At 43.7% G+C, this 19,450-nt stretch overlaps 1 protein-coding gene across 1 annotated transcript in view; it reads left to right on the top strand.

Moving 5' to 3' along the window:
- Positions 1 to 19,450, top strand: part of chl1b (cell adhesion molecule L1-like b) — a 103,522-nt gene that overhangs the window by 67,405 nt on the left and 16,667 nt on the right. Inside the window, exons 11-23 of the mRNA XM_080461682.1 lie at positions 766 to 906; positions 1,872 to 1,983; positions 4,183 to 4,349; positions 4,447 to 4,612; positions 4,732 to 4,856; positions 5,352 to 5,453; positions 5,788 to 5,985; positions 6,196 to 6,266; positions 7,087 to 7,309; positions 9,725 to 9,840; positions 10,013 to 10,217; positions 10,338 to 10,460; positions 19,239 to 19,418. Coding sequence (XP_080317808.1) covers positions 766 to 906; positions 1,872 to 1,983; positions 4,183 to 4,349; positions 4,447 to 4,612; positions 4,732 to 4,856; positions 5,352 to 5,453; positions 5,788 to 5,985; positions 6,196 to 6,266; positions 7,087 to 7,309; positions 9,725 to 9,840; positions 10,013 to 10,217; positions 10,338 to 10,460; positions 19,239 to 19,418 — 1,929 coding nt within the window. The remainder of the gene's footprint in view (positions 1 to 765; positions 907 to 1,871; positions 1,984 to 4,182; positions 4,350 to 4,446; positions 4,613 to 4,731; positions 4,857 to 5,351; positions 5,454 to 5,787; positions 5,986 to 6,195; positions 6,267 to 7,086; positions 7,310 to 9,724; positions 9,841 to 10,012; positions 10,218 to 10,337; positions 10,461 to 19,238; positions 19,419 to 19,450) is intronic.

Here is a 19,450-nt window from a genome sequence, read left to right as displayed (position 1 = left end):
GACTTTAGTCTTCATGGAAAAAGGAGGACACGACACTGCGACTTCGCATGCGCACTGCAGCAGTATGAAATAGTTTTACGAATGCACAAGAAAGATTTATCCATCAATTAGTACCAAGGAGAATTCAGTTTTACCCAGCCTCATTCATGGGAATCCATCGGCCCACAAGAGGCTCCCAGCCGGGACGCCAGAACACATTTCAAAGAAACCATTCATTTTTTTATTTTTTGTGGGGAATTTTGAGAGTCGTGGACAAAACACAACACTGATACCTGAGCTGAGATATCGGAGATGCTGCCATGAAAGATAGCAAATCAGCATCAGCCTCAAAGCCATGCTGTCAGGGGGAGTTTATAAAAACTTGCATAATGCAACAGTAATGGGAGACGTTTTCGGGGACATTTCACCTGATAGTGCGCCTGAGAGTTTAATTAAAAATGGCTTTATGTTGAGATTGTAGTCACATTTGGTAGTAATTATTTGGTTTTGTGAAAATCCTATTCATCGAATACTCTGCACTACGACAAAGAAAAACATTAATGTTTAAACTTAAAGGCTACTAAGGTACTATTTTCCCGGTCCGGCCCACTCAAGATGACATTGGGCTGAAATTGGCCCCTGAACTAAAATCTGCTCAACACCAAATGATCGAGATTCTAGATGTTTCTATCCTGTACGAGCCAGGATGACACAACAGAAGATTTAAGCCTTTTCTCTTTTAATGATTGTGATTTATTTCATGTTTTCTCTTTTGGTCCGGTGCAGAGTCCCCAGCAGCTCACAAGAGGGCATTCGACGACACCGTGGTTCTCCATAACGCCAAGGCCTCTGACAGCGCCGTGTACCAGTGCGAAGCGTCCAACAGACACGGAACGCTCCTGTCAAACGCCAACATCATGATCATGAGTGAGTGCGACAGCTTTCATTACCCCGAGCCGCGGCGCCCATCACACTCGCCATCATGTACACGGAAACACAATCTATGCAAAGCATTTGTCTGGCAGTGCTTGAGCCAGGAAGTGTCAGACTTTTTGTGGTGAGTCACCGGGAGGCGGCTGACTGATGCGTGGAGCCGGAGAGCCTGGCGCTGACTCCGACATATGCCCATAAAGCAGCGAGGAGCCCAGGGAAGGAGTGCTGTCTACAAGCTGTACTCCTTCATCCAGGCTCGCCGTTTCTCCCCGTGGAGCAACAAGCCCAGTTCCCTGCCATTTATATGCTAACAAGTTTCCTCCCCTCCCTCTATTCCAGTGCCATAAGACAAACATGTGCTGCTTTACAAGTGGAGATAAAAAAATAAAAAAAATAGAAGCAGAAGACAGAATGTTGCTTTCCATCAGTCGGCGCAAAGCGAGTTTGTTCTGGGTGACACAGGAGTTAATAAAGCAGGACAGTCTGTGAATGCAGAGTCCCGGCGGTTGCCTTTGTAAACAATTAGAGGAGACAGACCATTTTAATGGGAGGCTTTGGCTCCAACCGATAACGCGCACGCGCTCGGCGAACTCATTATTCCATTGTTTTCCGCTTTGATTCCATTTACACGTTCGCAACTTTTTCTGACAAGCTGACAGCCGAATTCCTTTCTGTACAGAGGGGAGCCTACAGTTAACGTACAGGCAAGGCAACAGCGCTGTCACCTTGTTTAACTCGCGGTTATCTGCTTCCTCCCATCCCTCCTTTATCAGGGTCTAAAAGTGCAGACCTAATATCTCTCTCTCTCTCTCGCTCTCTCTCTCGCTCTCCCTGTCTGTCTCTGTCTGTCTCTGTTGTTTTTGACTGGCTGCCACGAGCGCACTCCCACTTTCCTCCAGCTTCTGTGCTCTTCTGCCGACCTCTGATTGATGATTAGATTCTTCCGCTTGTCTTCACAGATCTGCGCCCCATGATTTTGACCCGGGGTGAGGAGAATTACTCTGCCGTGGAGGGGAAGGCAGTGACGATGCACTGCGAGGTCTTCAGCTCGCCTCCTTCCACAATCACTTGGTGAGCGAGCGCCGTCCTCCTGACTCCGATGCACCAGCAGAGAGCAGTAGATCTCAGCTGCTGGATGTGTGCAGTCCTTCTTTTTTTTTTTTTTACTTTTTTTTTTCCTCACTGCAGCCGTGTTCTGTTATCCCTGACCTGCTGCTGCTTCGAACCTGATGCTGTTTCAAAGAAGTCACAGTGTCAGTAAAATCTGATTCTGTATTGAAGTGTGTACCTATTTCTTCTCAGCTGCCACATTATCCATTAAGACAGTTACCAATATCTAATTGGAAGTATTTGAAGCTTTAAAGCTAAAACCTGTAAAACTTTATGCCTCTCCTTTAGTTTTTCGATCCGCCCGATTCTAAATATCGCATTACTCCAAGAACTTCTTTCTTAAAAATTAGTCTCAAAACTTCAGTCTCTTAGATTGATTGATTAGATTTTGTTTGCCAGAGGACGAATGTCAATTGTTGCCTTTTTTTTTTTTTTTTCTACTGCAATATTTTGTGTCACATTCCATAATAGCCTTCACATCAGGGTGGAGACACATTGCTGGACACAGCCATCCATCATCTTCTAATCTGGCTTTTATTGAGCTTCGGGTCTGAGGAGCTGTAGCTGATCACTATGAGTGAAGGCAGGATACATCGTGGACACGCCACCAGTCCATCACACAGCAAACACAGAAACATACAATCACACATGCTCACACCTGCAATTAGGCCCCGTTTACACCACAATGTTTTTTGATAGTACTGCATTAATCCCTTAGAGGGGGAAATTCTTTCCCGACTTAACCCATCGGTAGCAGCCACACAGAGCAGCACTTGTCGGGATCTGGGGGCCCGAGGGTCTCGCTGTTTACAGGGAAATGGCAGAAATGCTGAAAACAATGTTGCTTTCATGCAGGGTCACTAGTGCTGTTGGGTGTTTTTGTAGTGAAACACACGTGCCACCCCGGAGGCCGCTATTGTTTAACTATTTACTACAACCGTTTTCTACCTATACTCTTCTATTTACTAGTTGCATTTTTCCCCCGTTTCCATGGAGATGGAGACAAATCATTTTCGAAAAGTTTTTTTTTTCCCCCCCTCGTTTCCACGAGAGAGGGAGCGTTTTCGGAAAGTTGTACTTCCCGCGGTTTCCATGGAAACTTTCATGTTTTCAATAACTTCCACCTTGGGAGCTGTTTTTTAAAAATTGCATTTTCACTGGCTCCGAGCACCGTTGTCATGTAAACGGGCAAAACGCAACGGCAAGAGTGCCAGCCCTGACATCAGCCTGCAGCTCACACACACCCACACCGTAGGGATTGTGCTTATACATGCAGTTTGGCTAAGTTTTTGTTAACACAATTGCGAGAGGACACACAAAGAAGACAACAATGACACACATAACGCATCGTAGTGGCTCTTAGCCTGAGTATCGATTGTATCAAAGTGGTGACATATTGGCTATTTATGCCAACACTGATGAAGCATTATGCCCCACACTAATTCATCCTTATGGTCTTCTAGCGTCATAAATCCAAAGTGTCTGAGTGGACTTTCTCCAGAATTAACATGCGTTGATTCCATTTTGATGGCCACTAATCAGAGTTCAAGGTCACCCCCTCTTCCACAGTCATTCAGTGATTATTGGTAATGGACACCATTAAACATACTGAGAGACCTGGATGAAAGGCTGAAGACCCCTTCAGACCTTAAACTCAAAGACAATCATTAATTAACCCAATAGTCATTGCAACAGAGAGAGGTAGTGTCACAATAGTTTGCTTGGATGCATTCAGCTGTCATGTAATAACATCTATAACATAATTGCCATAAGGTATCTTCAGACTTGATCAGATTCTTTCTGAATTTCAACTTGTGATCTCAACCATACAGCAGCTAAACTGAAACTTTATGATGAGCCTGTTCATGCTTTGGTGGAAAAAAAAAAAGAAATCAAATACCTAATGCAATAACAGGTTATCTTGTTGTCTGTACTGATACGTACTTGTGTTGTATGAAAACAACATGAAATCGCACGGATTTACAGATACACAAAAAACGGCTTCCATTCTTGCTCAATAAAATGAGGAAATGGTAACAGAAGATAAAACTCTGTATAACTTCTAACTTCAAGTATAAAGCCTTTGCTCTACCATCCAATGCATTAAAGAAAGGTTACTCAAAAGCTTAATGGCTTCTTCAAATTCTAAATATTTTCCAGGAGCAGAGAAGACTCCTCTGAATCTGTGGTGGGACCCAGATTTACCATTCACGACAACGGGTCCCTGGAGATCGACCGAGTCGAGAAAGGCGACACAGGCCAGTACACATGCGTGGCTAAAAACACGGAGGGATTGTCTGCCATCAACGCCCTTCTGTATGTAAAAGGTAAACAGCTTGACTCTTCTTTTTTTCCAAAGAAAAAGTTTGTTTGCAGTGGCTCACAGTCCTTGAAATGTAACTACTGCGCTCCTCCCTGCGGAAGATCCCACTAGAATAAGCGGCCCCCCGGAGGACCAGCGGATCCTAATAGGTACCACGGCCCAACTCTCATGCCTGGCAGAGTACGACAAGTCCTTCAGCAATGACTTTGAGCTCCTGTGGGAAAAAGATGATATGGAGATAGGCCTCAACTACACCGAGGATTCAAGGTAGGGAACCGATTTCTTGCTATTTTCTGTTCAAGCAGCGGTGGACTAATCCCAGCTGGAGAAACTGGGTTTTTTCTTTTTTGTCAATCAATACTGCGCCTCGGTGGTTCTGTCCACAGATACTTGGTGGAGGAGGGTATTCTTCACATCATCAACGTGAGCCACGGAGACCAGGGCGTGTACACGTGTGTGGCGAGAACGCCGGTGGACCGAGACACAGCGTCGGCTCGCCTCATGGTCTTAGGTGAGGACAACACACGATTCCTGCTCACACACACACACACAGACACACACACACACACACACACACACACACACACACACACACACACACACACACACACACACACACACACACACACACACTGCCCACCCTCAGTGTATCGCTGACGTTTCGAAAGGGATCAAAATGTCAGGGAATCAAAGCAAAGCATGAAAACGCAGAGCGTGGCTTTATTAGCGCTGCAGCCGTTTTGTCAATTGTTCATTTTCCGGACAGTGTTGACGTCCAAACGGTAAAGAAACAATACATAACAACGCGGCTGGTTCCACATCCTCTGGCTCTCCGGATGACTCGATTGAACATTTTCTACCCTCGGTGTGTGTGTGTGTGTGTGTGTGTGTGTGTGTGTGTGTGTGTGTGTGTGTGTGTGTGTGTGTCTCGCTGTGGAGATTGATGTGTCTGTGATTTTTGCTTTTATTTTTCTGTTCACAACCGTGCTGTTTTGATGATTTTCAGACGTCCCCGACGCACCGGAGAACTTGCTTCTGTCTGAACACAGGAGCAAAAGTGTGAAGCTGAAATGGCTCCCCGGGGACGAGCACAACAGCTCAACCACAGGTAAGAGAAGCATCCATGTGTGCAGGTGTCAGCGCAGATGCTACGCCGTGAATGGGTGGTGCCGTGCAGCGAATGCCATTAATGTGACATCCGCATTCTCGGCGGCCTCGCCCTGCATGTAAATAGATTTGTTTGATACCATCGAGCACGCCGTGAATCCATTATTGATTTATCTGAGCGCGAATTATGATTAGTCTCCCCGAGGAACGTGCAAGCCCCTGGTGCAGGGTTTTCGGGAGGTTTTTTTTTTCTTTTCCTCACGCCGTCGGCGGTTCGATAAGCAAGCCACGGGGAGGAGCTGCTCGGCAGTGATCGTCTCCATGCTTGTCTACAGAGTTCATCATCGAGTTCGAGGAGAGTCAGTGGGAGCCGGGGAACTGGAAGGAGCTGCTCCGGGTTCCCGGGAACCACAACTCGGCCACGCTCAAGCTCCACGGCAACGTCGACTACAGATTTCGAGTTTCCGGCGTTAACGGCATCGGGACGGGCCCGCCCAGCGAGCCCACGGAGAGATACAAGACCTCAGCCCGAGGTTGGAGGCCTCCTCTGCACTCTCACTATTGGCTTCGGGCCACTTGAACTCCCAACAAGGCTCCTCTGTGAACTTTAAAACACTCAGATCTGCTACATAATTGATTCCTCTCTGGTTGAAAATCTGCTTTCTTGCGCCTCAGCCTTTTTTTCGCTGGAGAGTTCTACCACTAACAATGCCGACAAAATCTATATTCCCTCTTCTCCACAGCCCCTGACAGGAACCCTGAAAATATCAAAATCGAAGGTCATTTGCCACATGAAATGGATATCAACTGGGAGGTAAGAAATAGCAGTTTGGTCTTTTATTATCCTCTTTCAGCACCTTTACAGAGTGAATAATTCACTCCTGCTATGGTTTTTTTTTTTTTTTTGGCAGTCAAAGAATTTCTCTCGGAGAAAACTTTTATCAACGTTTCATAGACAAGTACTAATAGGAATTTAAGAAACAAGAATGGCCCACTTCTGATATTTCGGTCTGCAGGACAAATCTTCAGAAAAGCCATTTTCTGGCATCACCGTGAATGAGTTTCCACTGAAAGCTTCTTCTTTTCCTTTTGATTAGAAAAAGAAAAGAGGCCTATGAAAGGGGAAATTTTCTTTGAACACTTGTAGTAATATATTCGTCTTTTATTGTAGGAAGATGAATCTCTCCTTCACTTATTATCCGGTCGCCCTGTCATGGTAACGTTGCTCCTGAGTCCCGGATTCATGAGCTTTCCCACTGTTAATGATTTGCTTTTGTGGATAATGGTATCTCCTTCCATTTCTCACAGGCTGGCTTCTTTGAGGACACAAATCTTTTCATCTCCGATGTCTTAACAAGCCTCATATCAAAAGAAAAGCCCCGTTGCCAGACCAGTTCAATTGTTCCATTGTTTTATTAGATAGCGGGTTAAAACACTGACATTGTTCCAGGCACAGTTCACTGGGCTCGCTCCTCATTTTAATCCCACAGAGACAGTGACATTGAGCGGTGGAACACAAGAAGCACCTTATACAACTGTGGAAGTGTCTCTGAAAACCGTCACATCACCGTTGGCTTTCTTTACCCCCCCCCCCCCCCCCCCCCCCCCCCCCCCCCCCTCCCCCCATCATTCAGCCGCTGTTACCCATTGAGCACAACGGCCCCGGCCTGGAGTACAAGGTGAGTTTCCGGCGGCAGGACTTGGAGGAGAACTGGGCGGAGCACACGGGGAAGAGACACTCGTTTGTGGTGAAGAACACGCCCACCTTCGTACCCTATGAGATCAAGATTCAAGCCAGGAACCATCAGGGCTGGGGCCCCGAGCCCAAGATAGTGACCGGATACTCAGGAGAGGACTGTGAGTCGTGACTTCTCCTCATTTTAACTATGGGATGCACCAATACCACTATTATACACGCACAAGTACTTTAGCCACTCGCCCGATACCCAGTAGTGATTTGAGTACTTATTAAATCAAAGTCTAATTCATACGCGAACAATACGTTAAGGCCAGTGGCGGCTGGTGATAAATTTCTTAGGTGGGGCTCTTCGTTATTACCCCCCCCCCCCCCCCCCCCCCCCTCCCCCCATGAATCATTTAAGTAAACAAATACAAGCAGATGCTTCATTAATCCCTTTTAGAAAATGAATGTGTTTTGGAGCTGGTTTACTGGAAAAGAGTTTAGGGAAAACAAAAGGTATATCAGGTATACTTTCAAACAATACATCAATTCCTCTCTCTTGAAAAAAACTTTAAAAAAATAATTATACTGGAGAAAGTTGAACCTGTTCTGCAGCTTTTCCAGCCACATTTCTTCTTCAAACTATTAAATTAGAAGAGATGTAACAGAGTTAATAATCAGAGACTCACTGCTTGTTGTCTTCATCTCAACATCTTGTAGAAACACGCGAGAACAAACCAGAACGGACTTTAAGCCAATCACTGAACAGGTCTGGCCAGGGGCCATTTAAAAAGCGCTCTGAGTCACGGACATGAAATGACGCTGATTTGTTTAATTTTCTGTCAGTCGCTCTGGTGTTGATCAGTAACTGGTGAGATCGCTACTAAGCCCCGCCTCCTCAGGGCGGCTTTCCTCATCACCCCAGGCTGCTCACACACACATACACACACACTAGAGAGAGAGAAATCAAGAAATCCTCTTTTATTGAAGATTATCTAAAGCAAATGAAGCGGAAACAGTTCAGGGCCCATTGTTAGTTTGTTGGCATGAACTAATTTTGATAGTATTACAGTTTATCCATATATTTTATAATAAATAAATAATACATTCCTCGTGCTCCCACCAGGGGGGGCGGCGATAACATTATAAACAATAACGCAACTAATTTCTGGATTTTGATGGGTTAACGAGCTTCATGCCACTGATACATGGGTGATGCGTTCAGGTGCATCCCGTAACTCCGAACTTTCTTTTGTTTTCTTTTTTCTTTTTAAATTTGATGGGTGCAACTTAGATTCAGGTGCACTCAATAGTCCGGAAAATATGGTAATTAACAGTCTGCTTCATGTTTGTCATTCTTATTAACATTAAACATTTTCTAAACCGCTCATCCTCTAGTCTACCTTCTGCTGATGGAAGAAGACTTTATATAATACTCCCCAGTTTGTATCAGGAATCTTTTACGAGTATGAGTACAATGTGCAGTATCGGATTCAATGGTATCGGCATTGGTGCATCACTAATTTGAACTTCTATTATTGTATATTTCTGTATTTGCGATTGTGTGTAATATGTTTGTGAAGCAAACCCTCAAAAAAGCATCGCCCAAGTTTGGAGTTTTGTTCATTTCTTTGAGGGATTTCAGTGGTTTAGGGGAGACATCAGTTTCTTTGAGTTTTACTCTTGGTATCCCCTTCAAATCTTTGGCTATGCCCTTGCAATGAATCCATCCAGAGCCCAGCACAGAAATATAGGCTATTATTCCATTCAGGGACCCGTAGCAACTTTCCTTTGGACATTAGAGGCCCAAACTTTCCACCTGCCAAGGTTTTCTAAATCGATTCAGTTTTTTCCAGCTCCATATTAAAGTGGACCTGTGCAGGCATTTATTCAAATGTTATGTTTTATACATGATTGAGTTTCTCACTGTAGCAAATGTGTGGAAGGTGATCGTATTTTCTCTGTTTAGCTTTCTTCTGGATTTGTCCCCAGGAGGTCACATCAGGTCCTAACACTTCTCCATTGTTGTGTCCCCAGACGTGGATTTAGAAATATACAGTTTTTGTGAATTTTAGGCCCCGTTGACACGACAAAGCTTTCAAGTAAAAACGCTAAACTTTCATTGCATTTTGGGTGTTTTCTTATGTGCCTCTAAAAACGCAACTTTTTGAAAGCGGCTTCCAAGGTGGAACTTTTCAGAAATGCTCCATCTCCTGGAAACAGAATACACAACTTTTTAACATAATGCCGCTAGTGTCCTGAGACTTGGAAGTTTGGAAGTGACTCTAAACTGAGTCACCGGCAATAGCAATCCAACTTCGTTTTTCGCTCATTTCCCGTGTAAATGCAAAACTTTGCTGAAACAAAAACACAAAAACTATTTGTTTTCACTTGAAACGTTGTCGGGTAAGCGGGGTCTAAGATTTCGTTCCAGTGAATAGGTGACGACAAGTCAGTTCAATAGTTTGTCTTCCTGACCTATTAGCCCGAAGAAGTCTCCACATAGCTTCACATTACATATCTTTCCATAATAATTTGTAACTTTTTGCAGTGCACTGTTGACTCTTATGTGCTTTTCTTTCCCTACGCAGTTCCCTCTGCTGCCCCCGATGATGTAGCAGTAGAGGTGATGAACAGCTCCGTGGTCAAGGTTAGCTGGACACGAGTACACAAGGACAAGTTACACGGACATCTGGGAGGCTACAGGGTAATACCTCAAAAGCATGTTTTTAAAAGGAATGGCCCTGACCTTGCTCCAAACATTTGCTTCTCTCACCCCACTTTGTCTCCTTCTACTTGACGTCCTCTCACACACATATATGACTGAGGTGCAAAGCTTCTGAAGGCCGCCCTGGCATGTTGTCTTCTCCCCGGTGCAGGTGAACTGGTGGCGTCTGCGCAGCCTGGTGGACTCAAAGAAGAGCCACGGCAAAAAGCAAACGCTGACCTACCCGGGGGATCGGAGCCACGCCACGGTACCAGGACTGACGCCCTTCTCTGAATACAGCCTCATCGTCATGACCTTCAACGGACGGGGCAGCGGCCCGGGAAGCCATCCCGTCCACTTCAAGACCCCAGAGGGAGGTAGGATTGTGGAAGAAGCGGCATGGAGTGTATCGATTCAGAGAAAATCTAATAATAGCCGAGGAAACTGGGTTGCAGAATTCGACTTCTTACTGTGCTTTACCTTGGTTGCACCCACAGTCCCGGAGAAAAATCCTGTTTTCAGGGTCACAGATGTACAGAGGCACACTGTCTCGCTGGTCTGGGCACCTCCGCTGGAGCCGAATGGGATTCTGACCGGATACCTCCTGGAGTATCAGCTCAGTACGTATCCTTACACTTAATCAAGTCACATTTAATAGCGAAGCCCTGCATTGCCTGAAGCAGATAATGTTTGTTTTTTTGTCCTTGTGTTTAATAGTGTTTACATCCCACTTTTTTTATGTTTTGCACCCTCTAAAGAAATCTAGTATATACAAAAAAAACACATGGACGATATATTTCACTTTAGAAGCAGTGCCCCGAATAGCTGGGCTGTTTGAAAATGCACAATACTCCATCTCTATTCTTTATTCCACCCCGATGCAGACAAGGATGTGCACTATTTCAAGAGTGTCCTGGGAAAGAATGAAAGAAACAAAAGAAGAGAGGTGTATCTTTAGCCCTGCTGGTGATTCTCTAACCCATGATCCAAAGAAAAGAAAAAAGAAAACTCAGTGCCGCTCTAATAAGGCCGGGGTCAGAGAGTGTATGTAGAGGAAAGATGTCAGGGTGATGTCTGTTGGCCCGTACGTCAGCATCGAGACCCAGACAGTGCTGACCAAGTGCGCCGTGTCACAGCCTATTAAGGCTGGGTTTCTACTGACCCCATCCTGTCCTCCAGGGGGACGGAACCTCGGCGTCACGGTTTCTCCCGGGGACGTTGTCTCCAAACACATCGTGCACATATGTCGTTGTCCTTAAACTAAAAGTCATAACGGAGCTAATGACTAAGTCCAAACAGCGTCTTAGTACCGCATTTCCCGGGTAATTGACTTTGATTTCGCAGCCGCACGAGAGGGCCGAGTGTCACGCGTTATATCTCAGCAGAGGACGTTTTCATTGTGCCACGGCAATAAAGTTGATAGATTCTTTGATGTGTGACTTTTTTTTTTTTTTTTTTTTTTTTTTATCCCCTTGATGGAAGTCATGTGTGAAGTGTTGAGGATAATGCAGCCAGCTGTCAGCGTATCATCAGCGACACAAGTGGAATCTCAAGCTCCAGTGCAGCTGTTTGAGGGCGACGCCTATCTTCACAGCAGCCTCCAATAGCCTCCCGTCTCGCAGGGTTTATTTTGTTGTTTAACACACTGAACATGTGGGATTACCACTGGGTTTAAATCGTGCCTGTAACCTGCTTTAATATGACTCAATTTCTGGATAAAACCTTGCTTTCTGAGGCAATAAAAGGCTTTATTAGTGCCGACACGCAATCCCAAATTACAGTAATCACAGACCATTTTCTTCATTTTCTTTAGCTCCTAAAATAGCATCACGTCTGCGGAGGTAAAAACAGTTAAAGAGCCAAAAGTACACATTTTGTTTATTGACAGAACAGTAGCAGAGAATCACTTTTTTTTATTGTGCCTCGCAGCTAAATGAGAAGGTAATGATCTGTTGAAATAGATTTACTGTAATACCTCACTTTAAAATCTAAATTCTTGTAAGATATGACAACTTTTTGAATACACATCAATCATCAATCCTTGGTTGGTAGCATGGTTAGATGACAGTTTTCAGAAAGCTGTGTTTTCAGTGGCTCCGAGCAGCATAGTCATGTAGACACAAGTTTTCCGTTTTCACTTGGAAACGTTGGTCCTCAACATAGCTGCGTTTTTTTCTATTATAGACCAATAAATGAAATAACAAAGGAAGTTTAGCTGCTATTCCACAGTGAATGTATAAGTTTGTGTTTATACCAATGTATTTCAGCAGGAAAAGACACTTGCAGTTCACAGTAGCTTGTGGTTACAGTACTCAGTGTGTAGTATGCTATATCAGCTTGGGCAATTGGAACAACTGCATTTTCTTCTTCAGTAAATTGTGTTCTCGACACATCTCTACACTAGATGCAGTTATCGGCTCTCTCTCCCTGCACTGCACTTTGTAGTGGTAATGATCATGGTTCACTCTACACCGAAGTCAAGTGTGCACAATACAAGTCAGTATTCTTAACTAAATGCATCCTAAAGTTGCCCTCGCCGTGGAGTGGGTGGCACAGTCACGCCGCCTCCGAGAGCTGTTAACCCTCTAATAAGCCCCGAGCGCAGCGTGCCAGCACCGACGAAACAGCTCGGCAGGCCGCCTCTCCAGGAGCCCGAAAAAGTCAAACACAAGTGCGTCACAAAAAGTGAGAATGAGAGCACCCCGTCATTTTAAATCTATTCTTTCTTTGTGTATTCAGAGCAGTTTGCTGTTAACCGCAGTTAACCCTGACATGCACTTCATTTTTCATGCCTTCACAATATGAGGTGGCTTATCCTCTAAATGTTTTCAAGTAGATCCAAGCCACTTTATTGATTTTACTGCACTTATTTTTGATGCAAACATCTGTTATAAACAATATCATGTTGTGGTGTGAAAGATGAGAAACCTGAATGTCGATTGTCAAATCTGTGCACTGCTGGAGCAGTTTTAACAGGTTTCCTTGAATCGAAGACCCCGTTTACACAACAATGTTTTCAAGGGAAAGTGGAAAACTCCTGTTGCGTTCCAAGTGTCCGTTTACACGACAACGTTGTTTGGAGCCACTGGAAACGCAAAGACTCTCAAGGTGGAACTTTTTAGAATACACTCTGATTCTGTCTCTGTGTCGACGGAGGAAAACACGAACAACATCGTTCTCAGTGTTTCAGCATTCTGTTGCCGTGTAAAACGTGAACAATTTTTTTCCAATGAAAATACAAAAAATTATGCATTTTCACTTGAAATGTCGTGTGAACTGGGTCTCAGTGCATTATTTTCAAAAAGTTCCACCTTAGCAGCCACTTTCAAAAGGTTTCAAGCACCATTGTCATGGAACTGGATACGCAAAACGCAACAAAGGTTTTCCGTAACCACTGGAAAGTGTTTCTGTTTAAATGGGGCCTAAGATCCATTTTAACCAAATTACTTTACATTTTTACAAAACTATGGAACAATGTAGATATTTTAAAGCTGGTTTATGTAAAGTTATCCAAGATCAGGGTAAAAAAACTTTTATTCATGACAATTTAACTGCTGTTGAAAGTCAAAATGGGTCAATGTGTTGTCCTTTATAATCGCAGCGCCTCCAAATCACATTTTAGGAGAAACAATGAAGACAAACAGATTGTATGAGGCACGTTTTTCAACTTTTAAAAGCTGTTCAAGGGAAGTTTGTGCCGCCCTGAATTGAAATAGCGACTCGAGTACGCAAGTGAAAATGACCTTGGCTTCCACTTCCCTCTTGGGTCACACTCAGACTCCAGCTCTGGAGTGTCTCTGTGCCGTCTCACGCTGCACGAGGCCAGCTAAATTTGGCCCACCAGGCTGTTGGACATTTGGAAATATTATTGTCAGTCGCGAGGGGAAGCGCCAAAATCTGCAGCCTCTGAGCCAGTTCATCCTATAAGATCATGCACACCAGCTGTCACTCTCTGACGCTTTCAGAGGAGCGAGAAAGTAATGCCTCCTACAGGCGGGAGGATGACGGCTCCTGGTCTCTTCTCTGTACCGGCAAAACTTACCCGAAACTCAAGTGTCCAAAACAAAACAAAACTCAAGGAAAAAAAAAAAATTATAAAAAAAATGGATGTGTGATATCAGCGGGTGGTGTCGGGGCCACAAGAGAAGCAGACCGATACTTTCTTGTCATTGTTTCTGCTGCCTCCTACCAGAGAGACGTAGGACCTCTTTCACAGCAAAGGTCACCTCGCCACCTGCTGTGTTTGTTTTTGTTACAAACAACATAAATGCCACCTCGCTACCTACTGCGCTACTTTACGTAGTGAGAAATGAGATCCCGTCACGGTGCAGACAGATTGCAGACACCGGGAACACAAATAAATTCCGCATGTAAATTAGCAGGACATAATCTTCTCCCTTGTTAAATGGAAATAATATTTTAAACAGGCAGTGACAAGTTGTTTTTTCTTTTCTTTTCTTTTCTTTTTTTTTCTGTATAAAGCTCAAAAAAGGGAAGCCAAATTGACAAGTGACATTTGCTTTCTTTGGCATCGTTGAAATGTCTTGTGATTGTCAGCCGGAAGTATTTGGAAAGGCCAGCGACTGGAGAGTTTGTCTTCCTCCAAAATAAGACAGAGATCCCAGCATGTCGGCCCAGACAGCCACGGGTAACAATCAAACTATTTCATAGAGTAAAAGTGTACCAGTGACAATATGCCAGCACAGGGAGTTAGTTTTTAGCGTTTGATCTTCTGGACAGGGTAGTTGCGGTTTTTCGTTTGTTGTGCTGGCTTTTCAGGGTTTATCACGTCCATTGGTGTCAATGTGTATTTGGGTGATTGTGACCACATTTTAAAGTTTTATGTGAAAGTCCAAAACTTTCAGTGCGTTCTGGGTGTCTGTGTACATGACAACACTGCTCTGAGCCGCTGAAAATGCAACTTTTTGAAAACGGCTTCCAAAGTGGAGCTTTTTAAAAACACTGCAACCCTGTCGTCCTGTAACCAGGGCAAAACGCAACTTTGTGGAAACGCTGAGTTCTGTCTCCGTGTAGATGGTGGAAATGTTGCTACTGCGTATGCTCCCCACGCCCGTAGTAAATAGTTCTTCAGCACGTGCACAAGCAGATGGATAGTAACAACAATGTTTCCTCCAGAGTGTCATGACTCCCAGTCCGTATTCTCCTGGGGCTTGGTAGTTTTAGATTTGAGAATTACTGTAATAGCAATCCAACTTTCTTGTCTGTCCATACGATGGTCTTTGTACTCCCATTGTTAATGTTTATAGCACTTTGTTCTCTGCACGCGTGTGTGTGTGGTTTCATTACAAAAAACAAACAGCACCCACAAGCGGCTCACATGAAAACTGCACCTTTTCAGAATTTCTGCTGTTCCTGTGAAAACGGACATCATTTTTTAAAACATTGCCATGTAAGCCCCCGGCTAGCTCAGTTGGTAGAGCTTGAGACTCATAATCTCAAGGTAGAGGGTTCATATCCCACGCCGGGCGCCACCTTCCCGTGGGCTCACCACCCGCAGGAGAGGTTCTTAATTGGTGCAATGTGATCTGGGTGACAGTGCTCAGACTGTCACCCCCGGAAACGGATAAGCGGGAGAAAATGGATGGGCATTGCCATGTAAACACAAAACTTTTCTGAAACACGAAGATGATGCGTTTTGACTTGAAACAATGTCGTGTAAAGACCCATGTGCCAATGTGTTAACCATTGTAAGAGATTGGCAACCTGTCAGTGGTGTGTTCTGCCCTTCAAACCAACTCGCTTTAGTTGGAGCTCTCTACGAACATAGTTTGGGTAAAGCAGGTGTAGAGCCTCAGTTGTATAACTCAACGGTGAAAGTCAGTAGGCACAAAGTTAGGGTCGTTATTGGATACCCAAAAGATGCTAAATAAAACTTTTTTTTTTTTTTTTTGAGGAATCCTTTTTTGAGATGAAAGGGGCAAAGTCATTTCCTATTCCTGTTCCTTCAAAGTGCATTAATGAAAGTAGAAATGTTCTTCTTCGCTTTGTACTGTGGTGGGTGTGTGTCTTTCAAAGGAGATCTAACACTACCGGTGTACATTCTTTGCTGATCTTATGCTTTTTGGAATTTGTTGAGGGGAATGAAGTGTTTATCCTTTGGGTCAGATCCACAGCGAGCCACACCATGGTTCCGAGATGTTTCAGTCGTCATCGTCTCTTGAGCTGACTCACCACTGATCCTACCCTTCATATTTAAATCTCTCCACGCATGTCAGAGTTTGAAATGTATGGCTCGTAAGATAAAAGCGGCTCCTCAATCACGGTATAAAACCCAACGTTCAGTTCCGGGTGGCTTCTCACTCGTTCTGTGTGTTAACATCTTCACCCAGAAGAGGAAGTGATAGAAGAACCCCGCATTTCAGCCATACAGGATGAGTTTGCCCCTTCTGGTCGGCCAAGGAATTACAGTCACAGGTGTATTGGGTTGTCACCATATATTTCATGTGGGTTACACAAGAATAAAAGTTTGATGGAGAATGTGGGAATATGGATTGAATAACTATTATTGGCAATGCCTCCATACCTGGAAAAGCCAGTGTGCGTTTAAAATTGCATTATCAGAATAACCCCATTGAGTCTTATTCTAAAAGAAAAAAGGACAAATGAATAGAAGAGGGAACGACTTAAATAGCAAAATTAATGAATAATGTCTATTAATACTGACAGCCAAGTTGGTAACAAGAGTGATTAATCTCTCAGTAAGGGCACAGAGCATGTTTGATTTTACTACAAAGGGAAATGTATGTCATATGAGTGACTACATTTACTCTAGCTGAGCAAAGTCCTTCACTTTAAAGTTCCAATAAGGTCTAGATTGTCAATTTAAGTTCATTAGACATTATGCAGAAAAGAATGAGGAAGGATGAAAGAGCAAGTCCTACATGCAGTGTAAAGTAAAACAAGGCAAGTTTCAATTACATAAAACATGGTGATAACATTTCGGTGCCCAGGTTCTTCAGGTCAAATTTGGGTAAAGATTGTAATTGGTATAATATATTTTAGGTAGAGTCTCAATAGAATTACCAAACTTACCTTGAAGTCTCATTCCTGCATGCTTTTCTGAAAAGGACTGAATTGTATTTGAGTCTTGCAACCGAGTATCATTATGTAGGATTTAGATTTTTTTAAGTAGTAGTTTAGTCTGTAACAGCCATTTTTGACAAACATTGAGAGCACGTTGAAGAGAAATTTGAATTTGAGCAAGATTAGGTTTGCTTGATAGAGTCGTCGGCATTAAGTTGAGCACAACTGTTACATGTGTGTCCGAAATGAGTTGTAATTACAGGTGGGACTTTAGTGCATTCATTTTGGTTAGCTCATTACAGCAAAATATGTGTTTTTAACACTTTTGTCAGTGCACCCTGGAAAGTTCCTTTCAGTTCCCAAAACGCATTGAGAGTCAGCATCTAGGCAGCCTTGTTTTGTTTCGCCCTGGTTATTGCTGTCAGTAACAGTTTGTCTACTCAAGTAAAGCAACATTTTGCTGGTAGATGCTATAATACCAATGTACCAGACACACCGGCTCAAACCCGCTTGTGTAAAATGCAGTTTCACTATTCAAAAAACTGTTGGAAAAATATTGGAAGTGCTGATAAGAGTTCTGTGCTTTTGTATGACCTAATCTAACAATAGTAAACGCTAAAAAATATATATTTCATATATAAACACATGTAAGATTATTTGATTCAGTCATCTTCCAAAAGGAGATTTACTTAAAAAGATATACCTTTTGTGTCAAATATTGAGAACAGATTGAAATGTAAATAACTGCAATTGATTATTACACATTCTTTAATTATTTAGATTGATTTTCTTTTTTTTATGTCCAATCACACCTTTTAATATTTAAATCGTTGCATCAGAAACAATAATTCAGTCACAACATGTACTTTCTGTACATTTTCCCATCAGCATCGAACAAAAGGAAACAGTCAAGGTACAAATGATGGGAGCTGAAAATTAAGTGGAAGACTCGTTCACTTCTTCTCGACTGTGATTACACAGTGGCTGTACTTAGCTGAAGGTACAATAGCATCGAAAAGAAAATGAGAAAAATGTGAGAAAGCTTTTCAATATAATAGCTTTTGATTTGAAAGCCCACACTTTGCGTGACTGTGCCAATCGGAAGCAAAGACACGGCGGGATTTGAATTTGGTTGGCTTCCATAAAGCAATTACCTTGTGCAGCCATGTGACCATTGTCAGTCCCCATCTTCTATCAAGTCCAGCACCATCTGCAGCGCGTGCTGGATCTCCCCTCCCTCGTGTAGGACAGTGACACATCGGCCTGAACTACAGCCGAGGGACAGGGTGAAGGCGCAGGAGTGTTGGCCAGGAGGGAACGGCTTGTATGTTGTGTATTGTTTTGATGGAGTGCCCACGTGCCACGACATGAGAGTTTAATCATTCTGCCTCAAGACGCTCTCAGGACCTTCTCGTACAGCTCGCCTTCAGGGACAAATCCAGGGTGCACAACCCCGTGAATGACGGGGGGAAATCGATGAACATGCTCTGGTTTGCCCTCCCAACTTCCGTTGGAGAGTGGTTACTCTTCCACTTCAGGGACTGATGTTTAATCTGAGGGGGGGTCACGGCCTCACGATTCACCTCTCCTCACCGGTGAGGACGCTACGCAGTAAGGACGGGTTAGTTTAGGAAGACAATCTCAAACTATGACGTGATGCTGCATTATCTGTAGAGGAAAACAGCATGAACAAGTTCAACCACGTGAGAATAAGATGTCTATATAATATTTTTATATTGAAAAGACGTTGTCACATGTAGGCATCCTATCCCTGCTTTAATGTGTTTGTGTCATAAAAGCTTTGTAGTTGCCGGGTACAGTCTATATGAATCAACATATCCTACAGGGGTTCTCAAACTTTGACTCCTTTACCACATACCTACCGTTGTTAATGTTTATAGCATATTGTTCTCTGTGCACATGTGTGTGCTTCTAAGCTAAACAACATTATGTTCTGCATTTCTGCTATTTCCATGGAAACAGACGTCGTTTTCAAAATGTTGCAGCGTAAATGTGAAACTTTCACGAAACAAATGTGTTTTCATTTGAAACCTCATCTAAACGGGTATTTTTTTTTTTGTTTTCTTTGATCTGTGATCTCTATTGCCCCAGAAAGGGTTGGTTGGGGGGGTCGGAGGTGGGAACCTAAGACCTGTTAATGTAATATCTCCATTTAGTTAATGCAGTTTGGGAGTGTATATACATAGAGTGATGCAGTGGGGACCTCCTGTTTTCTGATCTGTGTGTGATCCAGAAAGCTTCTACACCGACACAAGAACATCCCACACAAAATCTCACTTTATTTCTTGCCGCCTTCCAACGAATATTCTTCTTTTTTTTCAAAAACCTTCTAGTCAACGACACAGAGGAAGTGGGCCCGTTGCAGACTGTGGACATCAGCAAGCCCGACACCACCAAGTGGATCCTGCGGGAGCTGGAGCCTGTGAGCAAATACAAGCTGTACCTGCGCTCCTGCACCGCGGTGGGCTGCGGGCCCGTGGTCAGCGAGGAATGCACCACGACCCTCGAAACTAGTGAGTACCAGCACATCCCCATTCCCATGTTT

The sequence above is a fragment of the Lipophrys pholis genome (genome assembly GCF_963383615.2).
Source record: "Lipophrys pholis genome assembly, chromosome: 4".
Lineage (NCBI taxonomy): Eukaryota > Metazoa > Chordata > Actinopteri > Blenniiformes > Blenniidae > Lipophrys > Lipophrys pholis.
The sequence above is the reverse complement of the archived record's forward strand: the minus strand, read 5'-3'. Positions and strand labels throughout refer to the sequence as shown.